The following is a 19,942-nucleotide window of genomic DNA, read 5'->3' as shown; positions in this document are numbered from 1 at the left end:
AAATAGTTCCGAAACCCTAGATTGCAGGAAAGAAATCTCGCTACCCTCAATGGTCTTTTTCACTAAAGCCATGCGCAGCTAAAGAGGCAGGCAACACTATGTTTTGCTTACTTGTATACATTTCCATACTAATACTGTGCTATTCTTTTAAAGCTTAAAAATTGTGTTAATATGATTCGTAACATTAACTTAAATGTTTCCCCCCCCCCAAACATTTAATATGTTATTACCCCATGTACCGGTACATATAAAAACATATACAAAAAAAATGTATATAAAAATGTATATACATATGTAGTGATCCACTTCAGAAATGGAGTTGTTCGGGACTTTGGATGGATTGGATTGGATGGCTTAGGATGTCATACTATCAATCCTGTCATTGTGTCAAGGTCAAAGGTGAGTGATGGTGGAGTTCAGGATGTCTGGCTTGCTTTTGGTGTTAGAGGCCTTGGAGAGATCTCGCTGCAGGAAAAGGTAGACAAACATTACAAATGTTTAAAAAAAATATTAAGAATAATAATAAAATAAATACATAACATTACCAGCTGTAGAAAATGGAAGAGAAGGAATATATTGGACACTGCTTCTAAGCATGATTATTTTCTGATGAACTGCATGTTATTGCAGATGATTAAAAAATACAGTATTATTAACTATGTAGAGAACAAACACTCGTAAGTGAAAACAAATAGAGATTGAAGAGTGGGTGAGGAGAGTGGTTAATCGCAGCCAGCATCACACAGCCTAGTTTCATTCAGCTATTGGCTAACCCAGCCACTTGCACTATAAAACCAGGGATTGAAGCATTTTGTGATTTTTAATGCATAGAGGTTAATGACAACATGCATCTACAGAGCTGGATATAGAAAGCGTTGGTAAGTATATGACCTGGGTTTGGTTTTAGAAATCCATATATTCAAACAAACCTTGCTTGAACAGATTCACAGATGTTGATTAAGTCCTTCTAAAACAGAACCAATTTGATCATCAGTTACTGTATCATTCCTGATGTCCATATCATGAAGATATTCCTAATGTCCATATCATTGACTAGACTGTGTGGTGCTGCACAGAATGACAAAAATAATGTGTGTGGGGGGAGAGAAGCAACGACTAAATTAAAATGGAAATTACCGCAAACTCTGAATAAGTGCTGGCAACGGAGTTAATGCTGAAGTTAGGATGTGGACTTGCCGGGGTCTTCAACACGCCGGCGTTTTCCTTGTTGAGTCGCTCCTGTAGCCCTGAGTGGGGAGGTTTCCCTTGCCCTGGGGTTCGCACCGCCATAACCTGAATTAAAAAAACACACAAAAACACATGAATATGGATGAAATGTTCTAATGTGTTCATGTTATCAGAGGAGTTGCATGCAAATCAGGTTTTGGCGAAATTACACAACGATTAGTCTGTATTGATAGAATGCTTTCTAAAGAGCATTTCAAATCAAGAGTGTAAACACCAACCAACCTTGTTTGCAGACAGTGGGGGGCGGGACACAGGTGAATGGCAGATAGTTCCACCAAAAGCTGAGCGGACGGTGCTGTTAGAGTTGGCGCTAGAGATGCTGGAGGTGGCATTGAGCTGAGAGAAGAACGCACAGACAGGGGAAGGGAGAGAGAGTGGGTTAGTAATGCCATCGCCCGTACAGGTTAAAGGTTAAAACAAGGAGGAAAGGTTAAATGGAGGAGAAAGCCACTCAGTGGAAGTAACCTACCTGTTATATACTCATGAGATGTGCAATAGGTAGGAGCTTTAATCACAGAAATGCCAGAAGAGAACTGAATATACCTTTCGTGTTTTACTGGGGGTCACAGTGCCAAGGAACCTCCTTTTAGTTGGTGTTCTGACGGACGTTCCATAGAGCATATCCACTTCTGTCTGCTTGCTTTTCTTCAATTGCTGTAACATTGATTTAGATTAGATTAAGTGAAACTGTTCCAAGTCTAAGAGAGCTTGTATAGTTACTAGTTACATCAGGGGAGGCTGGGGTGGTTCGATACCATTCCTCATTCCGTTTCATGCATTTACAATGAGCCTGTCCTCAATACTTCTACCTCCAACCAGCCTCCACTGAGCTACATGATGAGAACTAGTTCCTCACTCTCTCCAGTTTCTCCTGCTCCTTCTCTACGCGGTGCGTCTCCCGCTGCTCCTCCAAAAACTGCAGGAACTGCTGTCCGTTGACCAGGAAGTCCCGCCCCTGCTCCTGCTCCCACACGTCTATCTGGGCTTTCAGCTTCTTCTCAAGCTGAAAAACAAATGCACAGTAAACAGTGAAATATAGCTTACAATGTGATTAGTATTCTAGCATGTAGTGTAGTAGGCAATGCCAATAGTACAGTAAAGTACAGCAGAAGCCAATCTAACAAGTAACATTCCTACGTCTTCTTACCTTGGGCAGGCTTTTGTGCAACTCTGACCTCTGTCTCTCCTCTTTGAGGAGGGCTCCTCCTCTGTTGGTGAACCTGGTGGGGTCTGTGGCTTTTCTCTGTCAGGGTGAAAGGTCAAGGGTCAGGGAGATGGTAGCTAAAAACTTACAACGAAGGAATTGGTAAACATCACCTTCTTAGAGGACTATTCTGTTGTGTGTGTTGATGCTGCTGCTCACCTCTAGATCCAGGAAGAGCCTCCAGCTGTCCTCCCAGTGGTGGACCCCCTCAAACAGCTCCTTGTGCTCTTCAAAGTGCTGCTTCAGCCTCAGGATCTCACCCTCGTGCAGACCCAGCAGCTCCTCAGTGTACTCCTCTGCAAGAATAAAAACACGTCCGCTTTAGAGCTCGAAGATTTCAACGCACAGGAGGCCCTCGATATGTTAGTGAAAGAATCAAACCACCACTTACAGGCATAAACTGTACAACAAACCAATTTTTGCGAAAAAAAAATAGGATTCTGCTGATGGATTAGTGCACCTAAACCTTTGTTCTAATCCAAACCACGACAACTAATCCGACCGATCTAAAAACGCTAACTCACCGCTAAAGTAGGGAGCGAAGGCCTGCCGCTGTTCAGTGCTGAGGAAGCACCTCTCCCATAACACAGCTACCTCTGACCGGATGGCCTCGGTGACGTGACGGATGTTCAGCAGTTTGAGCTCCTCCAGACGCCTGATCTCCTCTTGTAACTGATGTGGTGGGAAAAGAGAAGAAGAAGAAGACCAGAGTCAGACCATATCGAAACATAGAACACAGACTGTTGGAAGTAAATCTGACTAGGCCCCTAGGTCATCAAGTTAAGTTGTGACGTGGTGAAAATGAGTTACGGGAAAAGAGATGAAGAGTTTCTCCTGGTTTTACTAACCAGACCTTATCGAAAACATAGAACACAGACTGTTGGAAGTAGAGCTGACTAGGCCTAGGAGGTGATCAAGTGAGTCGTGACGTGGTGAATGTGAGCTGACTGACCGCCTCCAGGTTCTTCTTCTTGGACTGGACCATGTGATCAGAGAAGGCCCCTCTCTCCTCCTCCGGGACCTGCAGCCGGTCCCACAGCTTCTGGACCCTCTCACGGTGGGCCTCACACACAGCCTCGTTCTCCACCGTACGTTCCTCCAGCTGCACACAGACGACAACACAGCACAGAGGAGAGTTAGCACCTAGCCGGTAGGGCGGCTGTGGCTCAAGAGGTAGAGCCGGAGTCTACCGATCGCAAGGTCAGCGGTTCGGTCCCCGGCTGGCCACGTGTCGAGGTGTCCTCGGGCAAGAGACGCTGAACCCCAAATTGCGCCCAATGAGTGGGCCGGCGCCTTGCATGGTATCTTGCCGCCATTGGTGTGTGAATGTGTGTGTGAATAAGGCGCTGTATAAGTGCAGTCCATTTACCATTTACCTGAGCACTGGAGAATGGGTCTGACAGTAGAAGCGGAATGCACTTTTTTAAAATTATTATTACAGAATGTGTGTAGCTGTACTGTAGTGAATGGAGCAGCTTTGAGAAAGCTATTTTCTGGGCAAACAGAATCTCAGTATGATGTCATCAACAGATTCCTAATGGTGGTTTCTCACCTGGCAGAGGAGAACCTTCAGATTTACAATGTTCTCTCTGGACAGGCAGAAAGCCTCCTCCTCCTCACACACGAGGTCCTTCTCAAAGCTGCTCTCTGGAAGCTGCTCCAGCTCATCCATGCACAGGACCATCTTCCTCTTGAGGCCCACAAACTCAGCGTGCCTCTGGCTCTGAACTCAGGTAAAACAGCAATACTGTTAGGGTCACAACTGCTCAGATGTGCACATTTTATCTACATCAATCAATGAGAGTGCCATTTAAATGCACCCCAGCCACGGTCTGTTTGATCCCCTACCATCTAAGAGGTAAATCAGGAAGTAGAGAGACCCAGAACAGCTACTTTCACAGAGCTGTCACTCTGATAAACATCCCCCCCTCCTACACTGACTCTCTGTACATATGGGGTGGGGGGATACTATCAGTACCCCCGCACCCCCCCCCCCCCCCGGGGTACACTGACTCTCAGTATCCCCCCACCCCATATGTACAATCAGTATCCCCCCCCCCCCGGGGTACACTGACTCTCAGTATCCCCCCACCCCATATGTACAATCAGTATCCACCCCCCACCCCTCCCTGTTGTCTGGTACTTATACTCTGCAATGACAATAAAGTAGAATCTAATCTAAATTATTATGATGCTGATCTTTTCTGTAGCACACCCTTAAAAAATACATGTTTTTTTGTGCTGGCTCTGTTAAATAAATATTAATATTAAACATATGACTTGGTTTACTGCAGTCTGTAACAATGTTTACTGTAGTCTGAATAGCAATGAGCTTGTATAACATGACAAATGAACTGAATAAAACACCTTCACTGCGTTCTGGCTGGCGATGTGCTTGCGGAAGCTGTCCAGCTGCTCCACAGAGGGGACGTCCTTGGGGGCGATGGAGAAGGGCTGGGCGCAGAGGATGTCACACAGGTCCTGGTCCTGCTCGACCAGGGCTTTGAGCTGCTGCATCCTCTGGTCCTTCTCCTTCAACAGAACCTCCACCGAGTCCGGATGTCCTTCTCCTGCTGGAGCATGCTGTTCCCCCGCTCCTCCTGGTCAGTGGGGTGACCGCAACAACAACCAGTCAATATAGGATGAACACAATTATTATCAGGGTTCCCACACCTTTCAAGGACTTTCAAGACTCAATTCTGTCAAATTCAAGGACCCAACACGGCATAGTTTGAGACAGATCTAGATGAGAATTTATATAATAGGAACTATCCGCTCACAGACAACAATTAAAAAGAGAGGCTTGAATGTGTGAACACTAGATGGTCTCTTGCCTTCTCTACCACAGCACAGCAAAACAATATATTGTGAAATATGTGTAAAGTAAAGCAATACAGAGACTTATTTACTAGTTGATGAGCTAAGTAAACATTTTTTGAATTTATATATATTATTTTTTTTAGAGAGAGAGAGAGAGAGAGAGAGAGAGAGAGAGAGAGAGAGAGAGAGAGAGAGAGAGAGAGAGAGAGAGAGAGAGAGAGAGAGGGAATTCAAGCACTTTCAATGACCCATGTCTATTTTCAAAAACTTTTAAGACCTTGATTTTTTCCCCTCAAATTCACAAACTTTCAAGGACCTGTGGGAACCCCGATTATTGTTGTCAGAATGTTGGGGTCATCCATTGACCATGTTATTGAAATAAAAACGCACACCATAGTTGAGATGCAGGCTAGCGGGTGAAACTTAAAAGAAAGAAAGAGAGCTGCACACTATTCATATGATTTTGGAGGAGTCATCCACACTGTACCTCCACATGGGGTCTGTGCAGTTCCAGACACAGTGTGTCCAGATCTTTCCTGCATTTGTCCATGCTTATCAGGAGTCTCTTCCGTAGGGACTCCTCCTCAGCAATCATCATGTCCAGCAAACTCTGGGACAGAACATTGTGTTAGTTAGTCTATGCTGGGAGAGACAGTGTTTGTGAATGTAGACATGCGTGTTATGCATTTTGAGAATGTTGTCATTTGCTCACTTTTATATGGTTCTTGACCACATTGGTCCTCTCCAGCCTCTGGTCTTCTGGGATCCCGATCTCTTCCCAGATGTCCTTCAGGTGGCACAGAGCTTTATTCAAGCATGCCACAGACTCCGCAGCGAGCACCTCACTGGAATGGGAGACAGACCGCACAGGTTCAGATAGAAACCAGTTGGCTTTCATCATCATGGATCAACAACACAGACTAATGACACTAATGTCAGTGATCACACTTTTCACAGTTCTTCAGTTTCAGTTCTTCAGTTTTAGACACACCCAAACCGATTGATACTAACTCTCCCAACAGTCAAACCAAAAATCACCAAATGTCATCTAAACCAAGGGCATTAGCGAAAAAAATCGTTCTGTGTTCTGCCATTTTCAAAAGCCAGTTATTTAGTAACGTTAGTTATGGCTAGCTATGTCGCGTAGTTCATTGACATTGTACAGACAGACTTGCTAATTATTACGTAGTCATCTAACGGTGAAACATTTGGCAAATATAATTCCCGTAACCAGCAATTACCTCTTCCTCATCGTGAATTCCAATAATGTTATTTCCTTGTACAGTCGTGTTCGTGTCCCTGGTAAAAGCAGAGAAATGACTGAATCCACAATCCCACTCAGCTCTGATCGCGTCGTTCAAACCGAGATTCAAGATTCAAAATACGCATCAACTGTTAGTCTGGCCTCTGATTGGCTGAAAAGATTCGCCAAGACTATTTTCGTACCATTCGCGCATGCGCAAGGGCGTGTCAACTGTCAACAGTGGATGACATACTTAAGTGCGTCTTTTCATTTGAATGTTTATTTGTCCTGTTTATTTGTCCTGTGTGTAAGACAATCATAAAAGTTTATCATGACTGTAAATCACACATAATAAATAATTTTAAAATTACAATATTTATTTTGTACAAGTGAACAGAAAAACATTTTTTACAGACATTTTCAACATAAAAGAGAGTCCTTGTGCAGTATAACACAGTTGGTCAACGAGCATTTCAGTAAATGAATAAATATAACAAAAGATAATTAGTGTATCACATGATAGTGTTAGTGACTGAATTTGAATGTCTATCAGATGTTGAACAATGCTTTCAGGGAGTCTCGGTTTGCTTTTGTCTTCGTCCAAGTTGTATTCTCAGGCGTCTCCTGGTGTTTGTGCTCATTGGGATTGATGACAGAGAGATGACTCATGCATGGTTGTCAAACATAGCCTCCAGAAGTCTAGCACTGTTTGTAATGGCAGTGGTCACCACAATGAATTTAATACCTAAGAGAAACATAGATTATGTCACACTTTTGGCATAAATAAATAATGCAGTTAAAGCATGCAAACTGAGACACAGAGACAGACAGACACACACACACAGTCACACACACAGACACACAGACACACACACACACACACACACACACACACACACACACACACACACACACACACACACTGTTGAATTAGTCTTGAACTATGCTGAAGAGTCCCTTATAACTGTTACCTTTTTCTCTGCCAAGGAACCGCAGTGCTGAGATCTCAGAGAAGGTGCAGCCGCCCAGGAACATGACCAGGACGATTCGCTGGGCATCTGTCTTCCCCTTCGCGTCTGCTCCATTGTTTCTCGCTGAGAGAGAGAGAGAGAGAGAGAGAGAGAGAGAGAGAGAGAGAGAGAGAGAGAGAGAGAGAGAGAGAGAGAGAGAGAGAGAGAGAGAGAGAGAAAGAAAGAAAGAAAGAGAGAGAGAGAGAGAGAGAGAGAGAGAAAAAGAGAGAGAGAGGAGAAAGAGAGAGAGAGAGAGAGAGAGAGAGAGAGAGAGAGAGAGAGAGAGAGAGGAAAAAGAGAGAGAGAGGAGAAAGAGAGAGAGAGAGAGAGAGAGAGAGAGAGAGAGAAAGAGAGAGAGAGGAGAAAGAGAGAGAGAGAGAGAGAGAGAGAGAGAGAGAGAGAGAGGAGAAAGAGAGAGAGAGGAGAAAGAGAGAGAGAGAGAGAGAGAGAGAGAGGAGAAAGAGAGAGAGAGAGAGAGAGGAGAAAGAGAGAGAGAGAGAGAGAGAGAGAGGAGAAAGAGAGAGAGAGGAGAAAGAGAGAGAGAGAGAGAGAGAGAGAGGAGAAAGAGAGAGAGAGAGAGAGAGGAGAGAGAGAGAGAGAGAGAGAGAGAGAGAGAGAGAGAGAGAGAGAGAGAGAGAGAGAGAGAGAGAGAGGAGAAAGGGGATAAAGGGGAGAATAAAGAGGGGGATTTGAATGTCCCCTGCTACTCTATGGGCTCATCATTGAAAGTGATTTTTAATTGGTTTAGGCTTAATCGGGATTGTATTTGTATATCATGCCAAACTGTCTCACCTTTGAGGGCAAACTCATTTCCATTGAGCATGCGGCTGACCTCCTCAAGCCCTGTCCATCCGTCACGCTCTAACACCTGCAGGTCAATCAGACAGAACACAAAGATCAAAGGCTTATCACGAGCACTGAGGATGACATTGGACATTCATCATTCTTCACGGTAGAGAGGAGGATCAGGGCTCCATGAGGTATGGATGCCGGGAGGGGAGGCTGGTGCAAGTCGTCTGTAATTCCAATCAAATCAAAACAAATCAAGTTTTATTTGTATAGCGCATTTCTCACAAGATGCGACTCAATGCGCTTGACATAACGACAGAGCAAAAGCAGGCAAAAGTAAAAAAAAACTGTACACTGTGTAGCCAGGAAAGTTCCCTTGCAGCCCTCTACTCCTAGGGTGACTACTACAGTTTGCCTACCAGCACACAGCGGCAGACCCCAAACACCCCCCCCCCCCCCCGCCCCACACACCCGACCCAGCCAAGCAAGCACAAATTGATCTCGTAATTGATCTCGGAAACACATAATCTAATCTGGCGAGAGTTTGACTCAGTGAGACTAGTCTGTAGCTTCCATCCATGACAGAATCACCTACCTGTTCGATGAGTTTGCAGGTCAGAGGGACGTAGGCCCCGCTGAAGATATAGGCCATGTCTCGGGGGACATGAAGGTCATACTCCTCGTCTGATTTGGGTACCTTCGCATGAAATGTTGAGTTTCATTACAATCAGTACTCAAGTTGTAAAAGAAAATCAGGGGGGATGGTGGATTTTATCATACAGTGATAATTTTAGCATCCTCACAGCGTCAGTGACTTCATTGTCAGTGACTTGGTAAAAATGTCACTGCATGTGTGCGTGCCCCCTCGCCCACAGTATTTTACTCAATATGCACAAAACTAAATGTTGAAATAGCAGTAATACCACGTTCATTGATAAAATGACATAAGGGATGGCAGTTTTAGAAGTGGGATGATTTTGACTGTTTTTATTTCTGGGGGGATACAGTTTAGTTATGATGTATTCATAATGTTTTGTTCAAAGGCTTTAAGTAGCTCAGTAGGTGCTATGAATTATTTTGACATTTGTACAAAATAATATAAAAATATAATAGTAGTTTATTAAAAACACTTGAGTACCTACCAGGTTCAACTTCCTACTCAAAGCTCGGAAATTGCTCTTCTTCGCCAGCGAGGAGAAGGCATCTGTCAGCTTCCCTAAAAAAACATTGTGAGGGTCAAATACGGATACCTAACAGAGCATCTTGCCCGTGTCAGCGTTCTACAGCGCACTAAGAATATCTATGATACACATATTGTGGATAAGCAAGCACACAAAGCAACGTCCATCGAGACAGTTCATCCAGCAGTGGTGTAGAGAGGAGACAAGGAAAGCTAGGAGGTTGGTATAACCATAATGGGATCCAGCCTGTCTCTCTCACCTGCAGTTTTGTCGTTGACCAGTTTGCCCACCCTGCTCTCCATGACGGTGAGGGTCTCTCCTGGGTGCTGCTCCACCAGGAGGCCCAGCTGCTTCAGGTTGGTGAAGGTGACCAGGTGCTCCACGCCGTAACTCTGACAAGGGTAAAGACAAGAGACAAGCCACAACAAAACATAAACATTTATGTTCCTTTCCTTAATAAAAATAAATAAATAAAATCATGCACACATCTGCACATCTCCCACACAATTATTTGTGCTGGTTTCCTGCCATTTTAAACCAGCACAAGAAATGAAAATAATTGGAACATTTGATAAAACAAGAGAAATTCAGATAATATATCTTAAGTCTTAATAAACAAATACAGTAGCCTACAGAGTCTAAAACAAAATTGGGCCTCATCAAGTGAACTCAACCCCTTGGTCAGCAGCAGAAAGACCCTTGGTCATCATCTTATATACAGTGCATTGCTCATAGATGGCTATCATGTTATACAGTACATACCAGGGTTTTTCCTGTGTCAGAATCAAGCCTTGGAGGTTGATGTTGTGCGCGCGCAGTGCGCCCACATTTTCTTTGAGGGACCCCCAATTGTTGTATTTGTATTGTAAATTGTAATTATTAATAATAATAATAATAATAATAATAATACGATGCGATTTGAAAGTACCAGTAGGCTACCAGATACGTATGCACATATTTTGCTACCAGGGTTGCCAGATGGAATTGACAATTTCCAGCCCAACCAGTCTAAAAGCTGCCGAATCCACCCGTCCAGTGTGACCAAAAGTAGCCCAATCTGGCAACACGGCTTGCTTATGGAAGCATATAGTGGACTAAATTCAAATGTTAATGCAATTTGAGATTGCATTTGCATGTTCCACTTTTGCATGCATTCTTTCAGACAATATTCAAATTCAAATGCAATTCTAATGAGCGGATGTGTTTCCTAGAACATGCAATTGCTAACATTTGAATAAAGTCCACTATATGCTTCCATAATTGCTACGTTACATGCAGCTCGCGTGAACACAGGTTCTTCCATTAGCGCTCGCCTCCCGCTTCGATTGCAGACTGAAGTTAACGAGCGTGCAGAAAGATGCCACGAAACTTTCTTTAAAGGAATTTCAAGTCCCGCAAAACGAGAACTGGTTGAAATGCGTGAGTCTCACGGCCACCTACTGTAAGGTGTGACTGTCCCCCCGCCCCCGGCGCGACTGTAATCCCGGTCGGACTGTCTCAGTGCCCAGTGCTGCCCACCCAACCGCGTCGCGTCGCGTCGGGTCTACTGTAAAGCGGGTTAACATGTCCTTTTCAATGGTATTAAAATAGACGCAAGGAAACATAACATCAGCCATGTGTTTCCTTGTTGGAAATGATGGATCGTGAATCGTGATTGCTTCTGCACTCTGCAGCAATCGGATTTTGATTGACAGGGAGCTGCATCTCGTCCCCCAACGGCACAGAAAGTCTTGCCCGAACGCAGCACCGGACCGTTCCGGCCCACTTTCACCTATGCTACTGGAACAGTCAAAACATAGGCTGACAGTGCCTCTTTGGTCTCTTCTATTGTGGCATCGATAAGTCTCTCTTGAACTCTGTGTTCAGTCATTGTATTCTACAGACCCCAGAGATGTTACTTCTGGCACTGCTCAGCCTATGGAAACACAACTTATTGCTCTCATATTGACTCTCAGTACCCCCCCCCCCCAACTGTGGTCAACCCAATTAAGCCTTTGCACTACTGCTTGGTTGCACACACCCCTGGTCACTGTACATAAACTACCTAGCCCATAATGGTATATACCTCTAAACTAAACTGATGTTTCCAGTACTTCCTCTGCCCATACTGTATATTGCATAGTTACCTATCACTACCATTCTTGTTCTATTTATATCATGCCCTTATATCACTATTTGCATTTCTGGTTAGATGCTAAACTGCATTTCGTTGTCTGGTACTTGTACTCTGCAATGACAATAATGTTGAATATAATCTAAATGTTTCTAATCCTGTATATGTTCCTATCCTTACAGGAGAGAGCCCCAACCCAGGCTCAGACAGTGAGCCCAGCTCCACCGCATCTGGAAACCATAAACAACTCAGACGCTCAAGACGGAAGAGTCACCACAGTGAGAGTTTAATTTGTCCATCTCTCCTTGAATCACACCCACAGACTCACACAGGAGAGAAGACTTGCCCTTGCCTTCAATGTGGGAAGGTTTTTCTTAAGACGAGACAACTGAAGAGACATCAAAGAGTACACACAGGAGAGAGGCCACACCACTGCTCCCAGTGTGAGAAGAGCTTCAGTCTACTAGAAAGCCTTAAGTCACATCAGAGAATACACACAGGAGAGAGGCCACACCACTGCTTCCAGTGTGGGAAGAGTTTCAGTCAACTAGGAACCCTAAAGAGACATCAGATAATACACACAGGAGAGAGGCCACACCACTGCTCCCAGTGTGAGAAGAGTTTTAATGAACCAGGAAACTTAACGAGACATCAGATAATACACACAGGCAGTTACACAGTTCCATCCAGCAGTCAGCAGTCACCATGAGTAGTCGCTTCTATCAGCGCACGGGCGCAACGGCGAGGATTATACCACATTTTCTTCTGTTCCTTCTATGGATTACGGATTTGTACATCAAATCACCACAGAACTTGCATCTTATGGAGAAGGAGTCAAACTTTGTTGGAAAAGGTGAGACACATAGCGACTTTTATCTCCACGCCGCGAAGAAATGTTTGGGCTTCGGAGCAACAACCATTCACACGACGCTGACTGCGGACCGGACGAGAAGAAACAAACCCCCGACAGGTAGAATGGACAGAAGAACCGTGATATGGCTCTATCTACTGCTCTCGGGAGACATCCAGCTGAATCCCGGACCAGTCGCAACCAGGCGGGCTTCACGTTTAGCCAGACAACAACTATATCTTTCCCAGGCAAATGCTACGAGCATAAACATTGACGCCATTGTCGACAAACCGGTTAGTTTGCCGGCAACAGCAGACATCCAGGATTCAGACGTGACTAGCAAAACAATGGGTAGATATGCTAATAACATTACCCCCCCACCTATCTTCCACCAACTAGCCAGGGAACACAGAGGCCTCCCCCACCCGGTGACGAACCCCCCCCCACCACCCGGTGACGAACCCCCCCTCCCCCACCCGGTGACGAACCCCCCCCCACCACCCGGTGACGAACACAGAGGCCTCACCCACCCGGTGACGAACCCCCCCCTCCCCCCTCCCTCCCCCACCCGACAACGACCCCCCCCTTCTCCACCCGGAGACTCTACGACGAAACCGTTGAACAATGGGCGCCCCCCCCCACCCCCCAATCCTCAACGTGACGATGACCAAAATGGTGGTGACTATTTCCAAGTCAAAGACATAAACTCTCTATTTGGACACAGCAGTAAGGGCCTGCATATTGTTCACCTTAATGTGAACAGTCTTGTGCCTAAACTGGACCAAATCAGAGAAATGTTCCATGACAGCAAGGTTCATATTTTGAGCTTCTCTGAGACCAAGTTTGATGAATCCATCAAAGACCCAGAGATTGAAATAGTTAACTACACAGTCATCAGAAACGACAGGAACAGGTATGGTGGTGGTGTCTGCATGTACATTCACAACGATATTATCTTTAACACCCGTGATGACCTGAATCATGACAAATTAGAATCTGTTTGGGTTGAAATTATCTTTAACAAAGCAAAACCGGTGCTGGTTGGTTCTATCTACAGACCTCCCGATCAGAGTGATTTCTATGATATTCTTGAGGGGTGCTTGGATGACGTTGACTGTGTGGAAAAGATTCTTATTGGAGATTTGAACACGGACATGCTCAGAAATGAAGCATCCGTTTTCAAATCCTTCACTAGGTTTTCTGAATTACACGGTCTCCGTCAACAAATTACCAAACCCACTAGGGTGTGTATTTCTACTCAAACCACCATAGATCTCATTCTAACATCGGATGAGTCCAAAATCTCCAAGAGTGGGGTTATTGTATGTGGGCTAAGTGATCATTACATGATCTTTTGCACTCGTAAAAAACAAAAACCCAAGGCTGGCGGTCATAAAACTATAACCACTAGATCCCTTAAATCCTATTCTAGTGAGGCCTTAAACCATAAACTGGAGAATCAAGACTGGTTTGATGAACTAAAATGCACACAGGTTGAAGAGGCATGGCTAGGTTTCAAAACCAAATTCCTAAATATTATTGACAGTATAGCCCCCATGAGAACCACCAGGGTTAAAACCCGATCGGAACCATGGATGAATTCGGACATTCTAAATGCTATGAAAGTCAGAGACCTAAAATGCTCTGAAGTTCAAAAATGCAAATCAAAATTAGTGAAACACTTAAACGAAGATCACAAAACCCACTTTGAGAAAATTAAAAAACAATGCAACAAACTATGCAATCAGGTAATTACCATGACCAAATCTGCTAAGAAAGAATACCTCGATAACAAAATCGAAGAAAACTTAAACAAACCACGTGACCTTTGGAAGCTACTTAATAGCCAACTAGGTTGCAGTCAAAAACTCAAAACCAGGTCTACAAACATCAGCATCAAATCTGGTGATTCTCTCCTTACAGACAAGCTGGATGTGGCTAAGTGCTTAAACACTTTCTTTACAACCATAGCCACTAAATTAGTTAACAATCTACCACCCCACTCAGGGCGTTATGGTGTAGAGCACATCCGTGAGTTCTACAATAAACTGGGTGTACGCAATGATGATTTTAAACTCTCCATGGTGTCAAACGATGAGGTGTTTAAAAAGCTAGGCGCTCTACACTCAGAAAAGGCCACGGGCCATGACAATATTCCAGCCAGATTTCTAAAAGACTCAGCTGCCTCCATTACCCCAATCATCACCCACATAATAAACCTCTCCATCAAACAGGGACACGTCCCCCTTGACTTTAAAATAGCAAGGGTAACCCCACTGTATAAAAAAGGAAGCAAATTAGACCCAGGCAACTACCGACCTGTTTCTATTCTTAATTCCATCTCGAAACTTATGGAAAAAATAGTTTATGAACAGGTCGATAGGTACCTTACCGAAAAAAAGCTGATGTATGAATTTCAATCAGGATTCAGAACATCCCATTCCACTGACACATGCCTTCTCTATTTGAACGACCACATCAACCATGAGGTGGACTCGGGCAAGTACTGCGGCATGGTCATGCTGGACCTCCAGAAGGCCTTCGACACAGTAGATCACCACATATTGTTAGATAAACTGAAAGCAATTGGGTTCGATAGAACATCGGTGAGCTGGATGCAATCCTACTTAGAGGGGAGGGAACAGGTGGTTAGTGTGAACGGAACACTGTCCCCCCCCCTCCCAGTGACCTGCGGCGTTCCACAAGGAAGCATTTTGGGACCTTTACTGTTCCTAATATATGTGAATGACATGTCATCAGCATGTGATTGCAATTTGTTCCTGTTCGCGGATGACTCGGCTCTGCTGGTCTCTGACAGGGACATATTGCAGGTGGAAAAAGCGCTAAGCACTGAACTGAGTAGAATCTGCATCTGGCTAGCTGACAATAAACTATCAATACACCTAGGTAAAACTGAAACCATCCTATACGGATCCCCATCTAAACTCAGAAAGGCTGAAAATTTTAAAATAAAAGTGGGTAACATTAATATCACAAGAAAAGAGGATATTACATACCTGGGCTCCATCTTAGAGGCAAATCTTTCCGGAGATAAAATGGCAGCAAAAGTAATCAAAAAAGTGAACCATAGAACTAGATTCTTGTACAGGATATCCTCACTTGTCAGTAAAAACACACTGAGGACCCTATCAGGAGCTCTCATTCAATGTCACTTCGACTATGCCGTAACATCATGGTACTATAGAACCACAAAGGCCCATAAAACAAGACTCCAGACAGCCCAAAATAAACTGGTTAGGCTTCTGCTAGGCCTCAACCCTAGGACACATCTAACCGCTGCTCATTTTTTGAGCCTTGATTGGCTACGAGTAGTTGACAGAGTGCAGCAGCTTGCACTGGGCCTGGTCTTCAAGATACGCTACACCACAAAGACACCCAAGTACCTGTCAACATACTTCCAAAAAGTGAACAACGTCCACACATACAACACCAGAGGAAGCTCCACGAACCACGTTCAACCGCGTTGCACCACAAACAAGGGGTTAAACTCGTTTGCAAACTATGCAGTAAAAATGTGGAACGCCCTTCCTATAATCTTAAAGGAGTGCAAAACACTGCCCACCTTCAAAACCACTCTCAAAAAACATTTACAGGAGGCTGCAATCCGTAACTGGACCCTCTAAATCAAAAATCAGATTAAAAGACCCGAACTACCCACTGTACATACTTTGTGTTTTGTCCCCCGCCCCCACCTGTGGTGTATGTCCCCACCTGTCCTACCCGCTGTACATACCTTATGTTTTGTTGTATTGTTCTTCCCATGATGGATGTGTGTTTATCTTGTAGATAGTAATAGTTATTTGTCTGTATTATCTTGTAGATAGTACTAGCTTTTTTGTCTGTCTTACATGTAACGATGAATTGAGAATCAAGGACCCCAATTGAAATAAGCCAGTGGCTTTCTTGGGTTTTTATCCTGTTAGTTGACCTTGTATGTAATATGTACTTTCATGTACCTACTTCTGCAAATCAAGTTTTCAATCAATCAAAAAGAGAGGCCGTACCACTGCTCCCAGTGTGAGAAGAGTTTCAGTCTACTAGGAAGCCTAAAGAGACATCAGAGAATACACACAGGAGAGAGGCCACACCACTGCTCCCAGTGTGAGAAGAGTTTCAGTCGACTAGGAACCCTAAAGCAACATCAGAGAATACACACAGGAGAGAGGCCGTACCACTGCTCCCAGTGTGAGAAGAGCTTCAGTCAACCTGGAACCCTAAAGCAACATCAGAGAATACACACAGGAGAGAGGCCACACCACTGCTCTCAGTGTGAGAAGAGTTTCATTAAATCCAGCAACCTGTTAAAACACAAGAGAAAGCATCATGGTCCAGACATAGACAGTTCCATTGCCATTTCTTTAGGCAGTGTTAGGCGTTAAGTTTTAGAGTAGGGGTGGAGTATCACACTGTTTAGTTATTAGTAATACAAATAATAACTCCCTGAATTTAGTTGTTGTGAGGTCTTTTTGCCTAAAATCTGTTTATCTTTTCCCTAGTTGCCATGGCAGTATGTTTTTTGTATTGAAGGTAAGATGTTTCTGTACACTTCAGAATACATTCTGTTGCTGCCGTCGGCAGTTAAATCCTCAACTAAGACGAGTTAGCCAGTTCTAGTGTCAGCTATACACGGCCTAACGTCCACGTCCATTGCATTGCAATGTTTTGGCTTGACTAGCGAGTGTCATTGACTTAACAATGATGACATCTATTTAAAATGTTCTGAATAAAAGTAAAAAAAAAAAATCGTAGCCGACTTGTTCCTGCTTTCACCAGCTGCTGTCACATATTGATAAGTGCCGGCAAGCCGTCAGAACCTGTCAGTGGAATCTCCCACAAAGGAAACGATTCCTTAGTTGATTGAGGTAATAGTGACCGTGCATTACAGGAATTGTATCGTACCCTTGATACATCAAGTGCTAAATCAATTTTAACAGTAAAGCAATAGAGGAGCACCTTTAGCCTACATGACTAATTTCCAGCTGTAGTCCCCGACAAGTTGTTAATGTAAAGAGTAAGTAGCCTTGAGAACCGATGGTTTTCTAGCCTAATGGCCCATAAGTTGCTAATATGCACCCTAAAATACATTAGTTAGAAGAAAAAATGATTACAATATATTTATAATTAGAGCAAGCATAAGCAAAATGAAGAAAGAGAAAACAAACATATCGCACACAATTGGAGCAAGCATTTTACGCTAGACAGAAGGGTCGTAGCAGGTCCATTTGGTATACCTCATAACCTTTCTTGCATTTCTGGTGTTTGTGGGCTACGGCATTTTTTGGTCATTCACTTTAGAGCACACATTTTACATATCGTAAATATATGTGTGGTGGCCTGGGAAAACCCGTCGGATGTCGCTGGCGTTCGTTTGTGGCAAAGAGCAAAAATAGATGGAAATCGCGATTTTTGCGATTTTGATATTATGTGGTATTCTAGTACTTTGAACTCCATACTACATTATGGTGAATAAACATTTTAAGAAAACTAAAGAGAAAGTACTTATTTTTTGGTGGGTAGTTTCATTCTCAGTATTCTCAGAGTCTCATGCTCATTCTCAGTTAAGCAACGCACGCACACATGAGCGAAAGGAGAGACGATACTTCCACCTGTGTTATTGCCAGTTTACTGATGCTCACAATAAGCATAAAGTAATAACATCTTAACTAGAAGACACACAAATGGATCTGTCCCTCGCATACCGACGAGGCGAGCAGACTGACACCGCATCACAAGCAGTCAAACTAACCATAGGATAATTACGGCTGAACACCCGTGCTGCATAAAGACTGTAGGAAATCGTCACTTACTATGACTGAAGTTAGTTAACGTTACACATAGCTGTCGATCTGGTCAGCTATCCATCCACAACACAAATCCATTCTCACATGTTACTAAAACATTTCCTGTTTACTTTTCACCTATCCAATGGAGTAAGACAAGAGACAAGAGAAAATGGGCTGTGACGTGTATTGTTGCTGGGGGTGGTCAACCCCTGCGAAAATTTTACAGTCAGCTTCTTGACCTGTCAAAGTAGCCTAGATTAGAGAGAGAGAGAGATGGCAGCCTCACAAGATTACATTTCACGTTGTATCAATGAATTAGCTCAGATGAACATGAGCAATATAGCTCAGGCAGACGAGTTGAGAGAAGTAATTGATAATTATTTTACCACTACTACTCCTCAATCTGAGGGGGATGACACTAGTGGTAGTGAGTCAAGTGAGAGTGATGGTGAAAGGGTCCTCCTAAGAGACCACACCTTGATGTGCCTCCTGAAGAGGATGAAGATGAAGAGCAAGGTAAGACAGTTTTAAGTTTTAAACAATAATAATAGCAATAATAATAATAATGATAATGATAATACAATTATGTTCAATACCTATGTAGCCTACTCTTGATAAGAAACTTAGCTACTACATAGCTAATTCATAGTCTGAGTCAAGATGCTTAGCAGTGGTGTAGTCTACGTGATACGCAGGACTACGCCGTAAACCCACTAGGAAAGGCCAAGGATTTCCGTACACCCACTTTCACACTTTCATTCATAAAATTCACCCCGTCTGTGTTACGAAGCACTTGACTTTTGGCTATAGTGTCATGTACCATCAAATGTACCATGAAATATGTCAAAATGCAGCACTATCATGCACAGATCAGCCTTATAACATGTAATGTTAGATATAACGTTAGACAGGGAGCACAGACTTATTTTTATGGCGTTCCAAAATGAAAGATATGAGGCTGGGAGGGGAAAATCACAGTATACCCACTAGAAAACACTAGACTACACCACTGATGCTTAGGAAGCAAACCTCCTGGTGGCATAATATGAGTAATATGAGTAATATAAAAACGTTATATTACATTATTTTTATTTTCACAGAGTCACATCCTACCATTGAGAACCTGGCTGATCAGATTTCCCTGTTGATCCTGGAGATGTGGGCAATGCTGACTACTCTGATGCTGACTGCGTATGCCATTGTAAATTGAATGAGGGTCAACCCTGTCACACCAGATTTCTTCAAGAAGAGCTCCTTCATGTCCGCCTCCAACATATAAGTCTGTCCCACGAAGAGCTTGACATTGTGATCCTGTCTAAACTTTCTTGCGGAATGCATTTATCAAATCACACCATTCGATCTAAGAAGAAGGACCAAACAGAGCGCAAGGCTCAACACACAGACTATTATTATCATGGCTACAGGATCTGCAGAGATGTATTTAAATTCCTTCACTGCATTGGGCAGGACAAACTCAATGCATTAATAAAACATTACAAGGCAGCTGGAGTAGAAGCACGGGTCCACAAATCTAAGAAAAGGCTCCCTGCCAATGCCTTAAAGTTTGAGGATACGAGAGCTGTTGTGGACTTCGTACTAAACTATGCAGAGGCCAATGCTATAGTCCTTCCGGGGCGCACACCGAGGCACTGGAAATCAGATTTGAAACTCCTGCCGACC

At 43.7% G+C, this 19,942-nt stretch overlaps 1 protein-coding gene and 1 pseudogene across 2 annotated transcripts; both read right to left on the bottom strand.

Moving 5' to 3' along the window:
* Positions 1-393: 393 nt before the first annotated feature.
* Positions 394-6,524, bottom strand: LOC308163867 (protein regulator of cytokinesis 1-like; annotated as a pseudogene). The gene is made up of 14 exons: positions 6,514-6,524; positions 5,985-6,117; positions 5,760-5,882; positions 4,820-5,052; positions 4,005-4,175; positions 3,405-3,554; positions 2,977-3,124; positions 2,612-2,748; positions 2,396-2,491; positions 2,105-2,251; positions 1,792-1,902; positions 1,471-1,584; positions 1,138-1,293; positions 394-465 (listed from the first exon to the last, which is right to left on the bottom strand). The product of its transcript is annotated as a protein regulator of cytokinesis 1-like (transcript).
* A 465-nt stretch (positions 6,525-6,989) lies between these two features.
* LOC308163866 (vacuolar protein sorting-associated protein 33B-like) lies at positions 6,990-19,537 on the bottom strand (the record flags this gene model as incomplete). The annotated part of the gene is made up of 7 exons (XM_080538049.1): positions 6,990-7,260; positions 7,487-7,609; positions 8,318-8,393; positions 8,910-9,011; positions 9,457-9,530; positions 9,755-9,887; positions 19,439-19,537. 7 exons carry the CDS (start codon positions 19,535-19,537, stop codon positions 7,181-7,183), a joined length of 687 nt encoding a protein of 228 aa, XP_080394175.1. The 3' UTR covers positions 6,990-7,180.
* Positions 19,538-19,942: the final 405 nt, after the last annotated feature.

Source organism: Nansenia antarctica, assembly GCF_963989245.1.
Source record: "Nansenia antarctica genome assembly, chromosome: 8".
Classification (NCBI taxonomy): domain Eukaryota; kingdom Metazoa; phylum Chordata; class Actinopteri; order Argentiniformes; family Microstomatidae; genus Nansenia; species Nansenia antarctica.
Note: the sequence above shows the minus strand (reverse complement) of the source record. Positions and strands in the feature narration are given on the sequence as shown.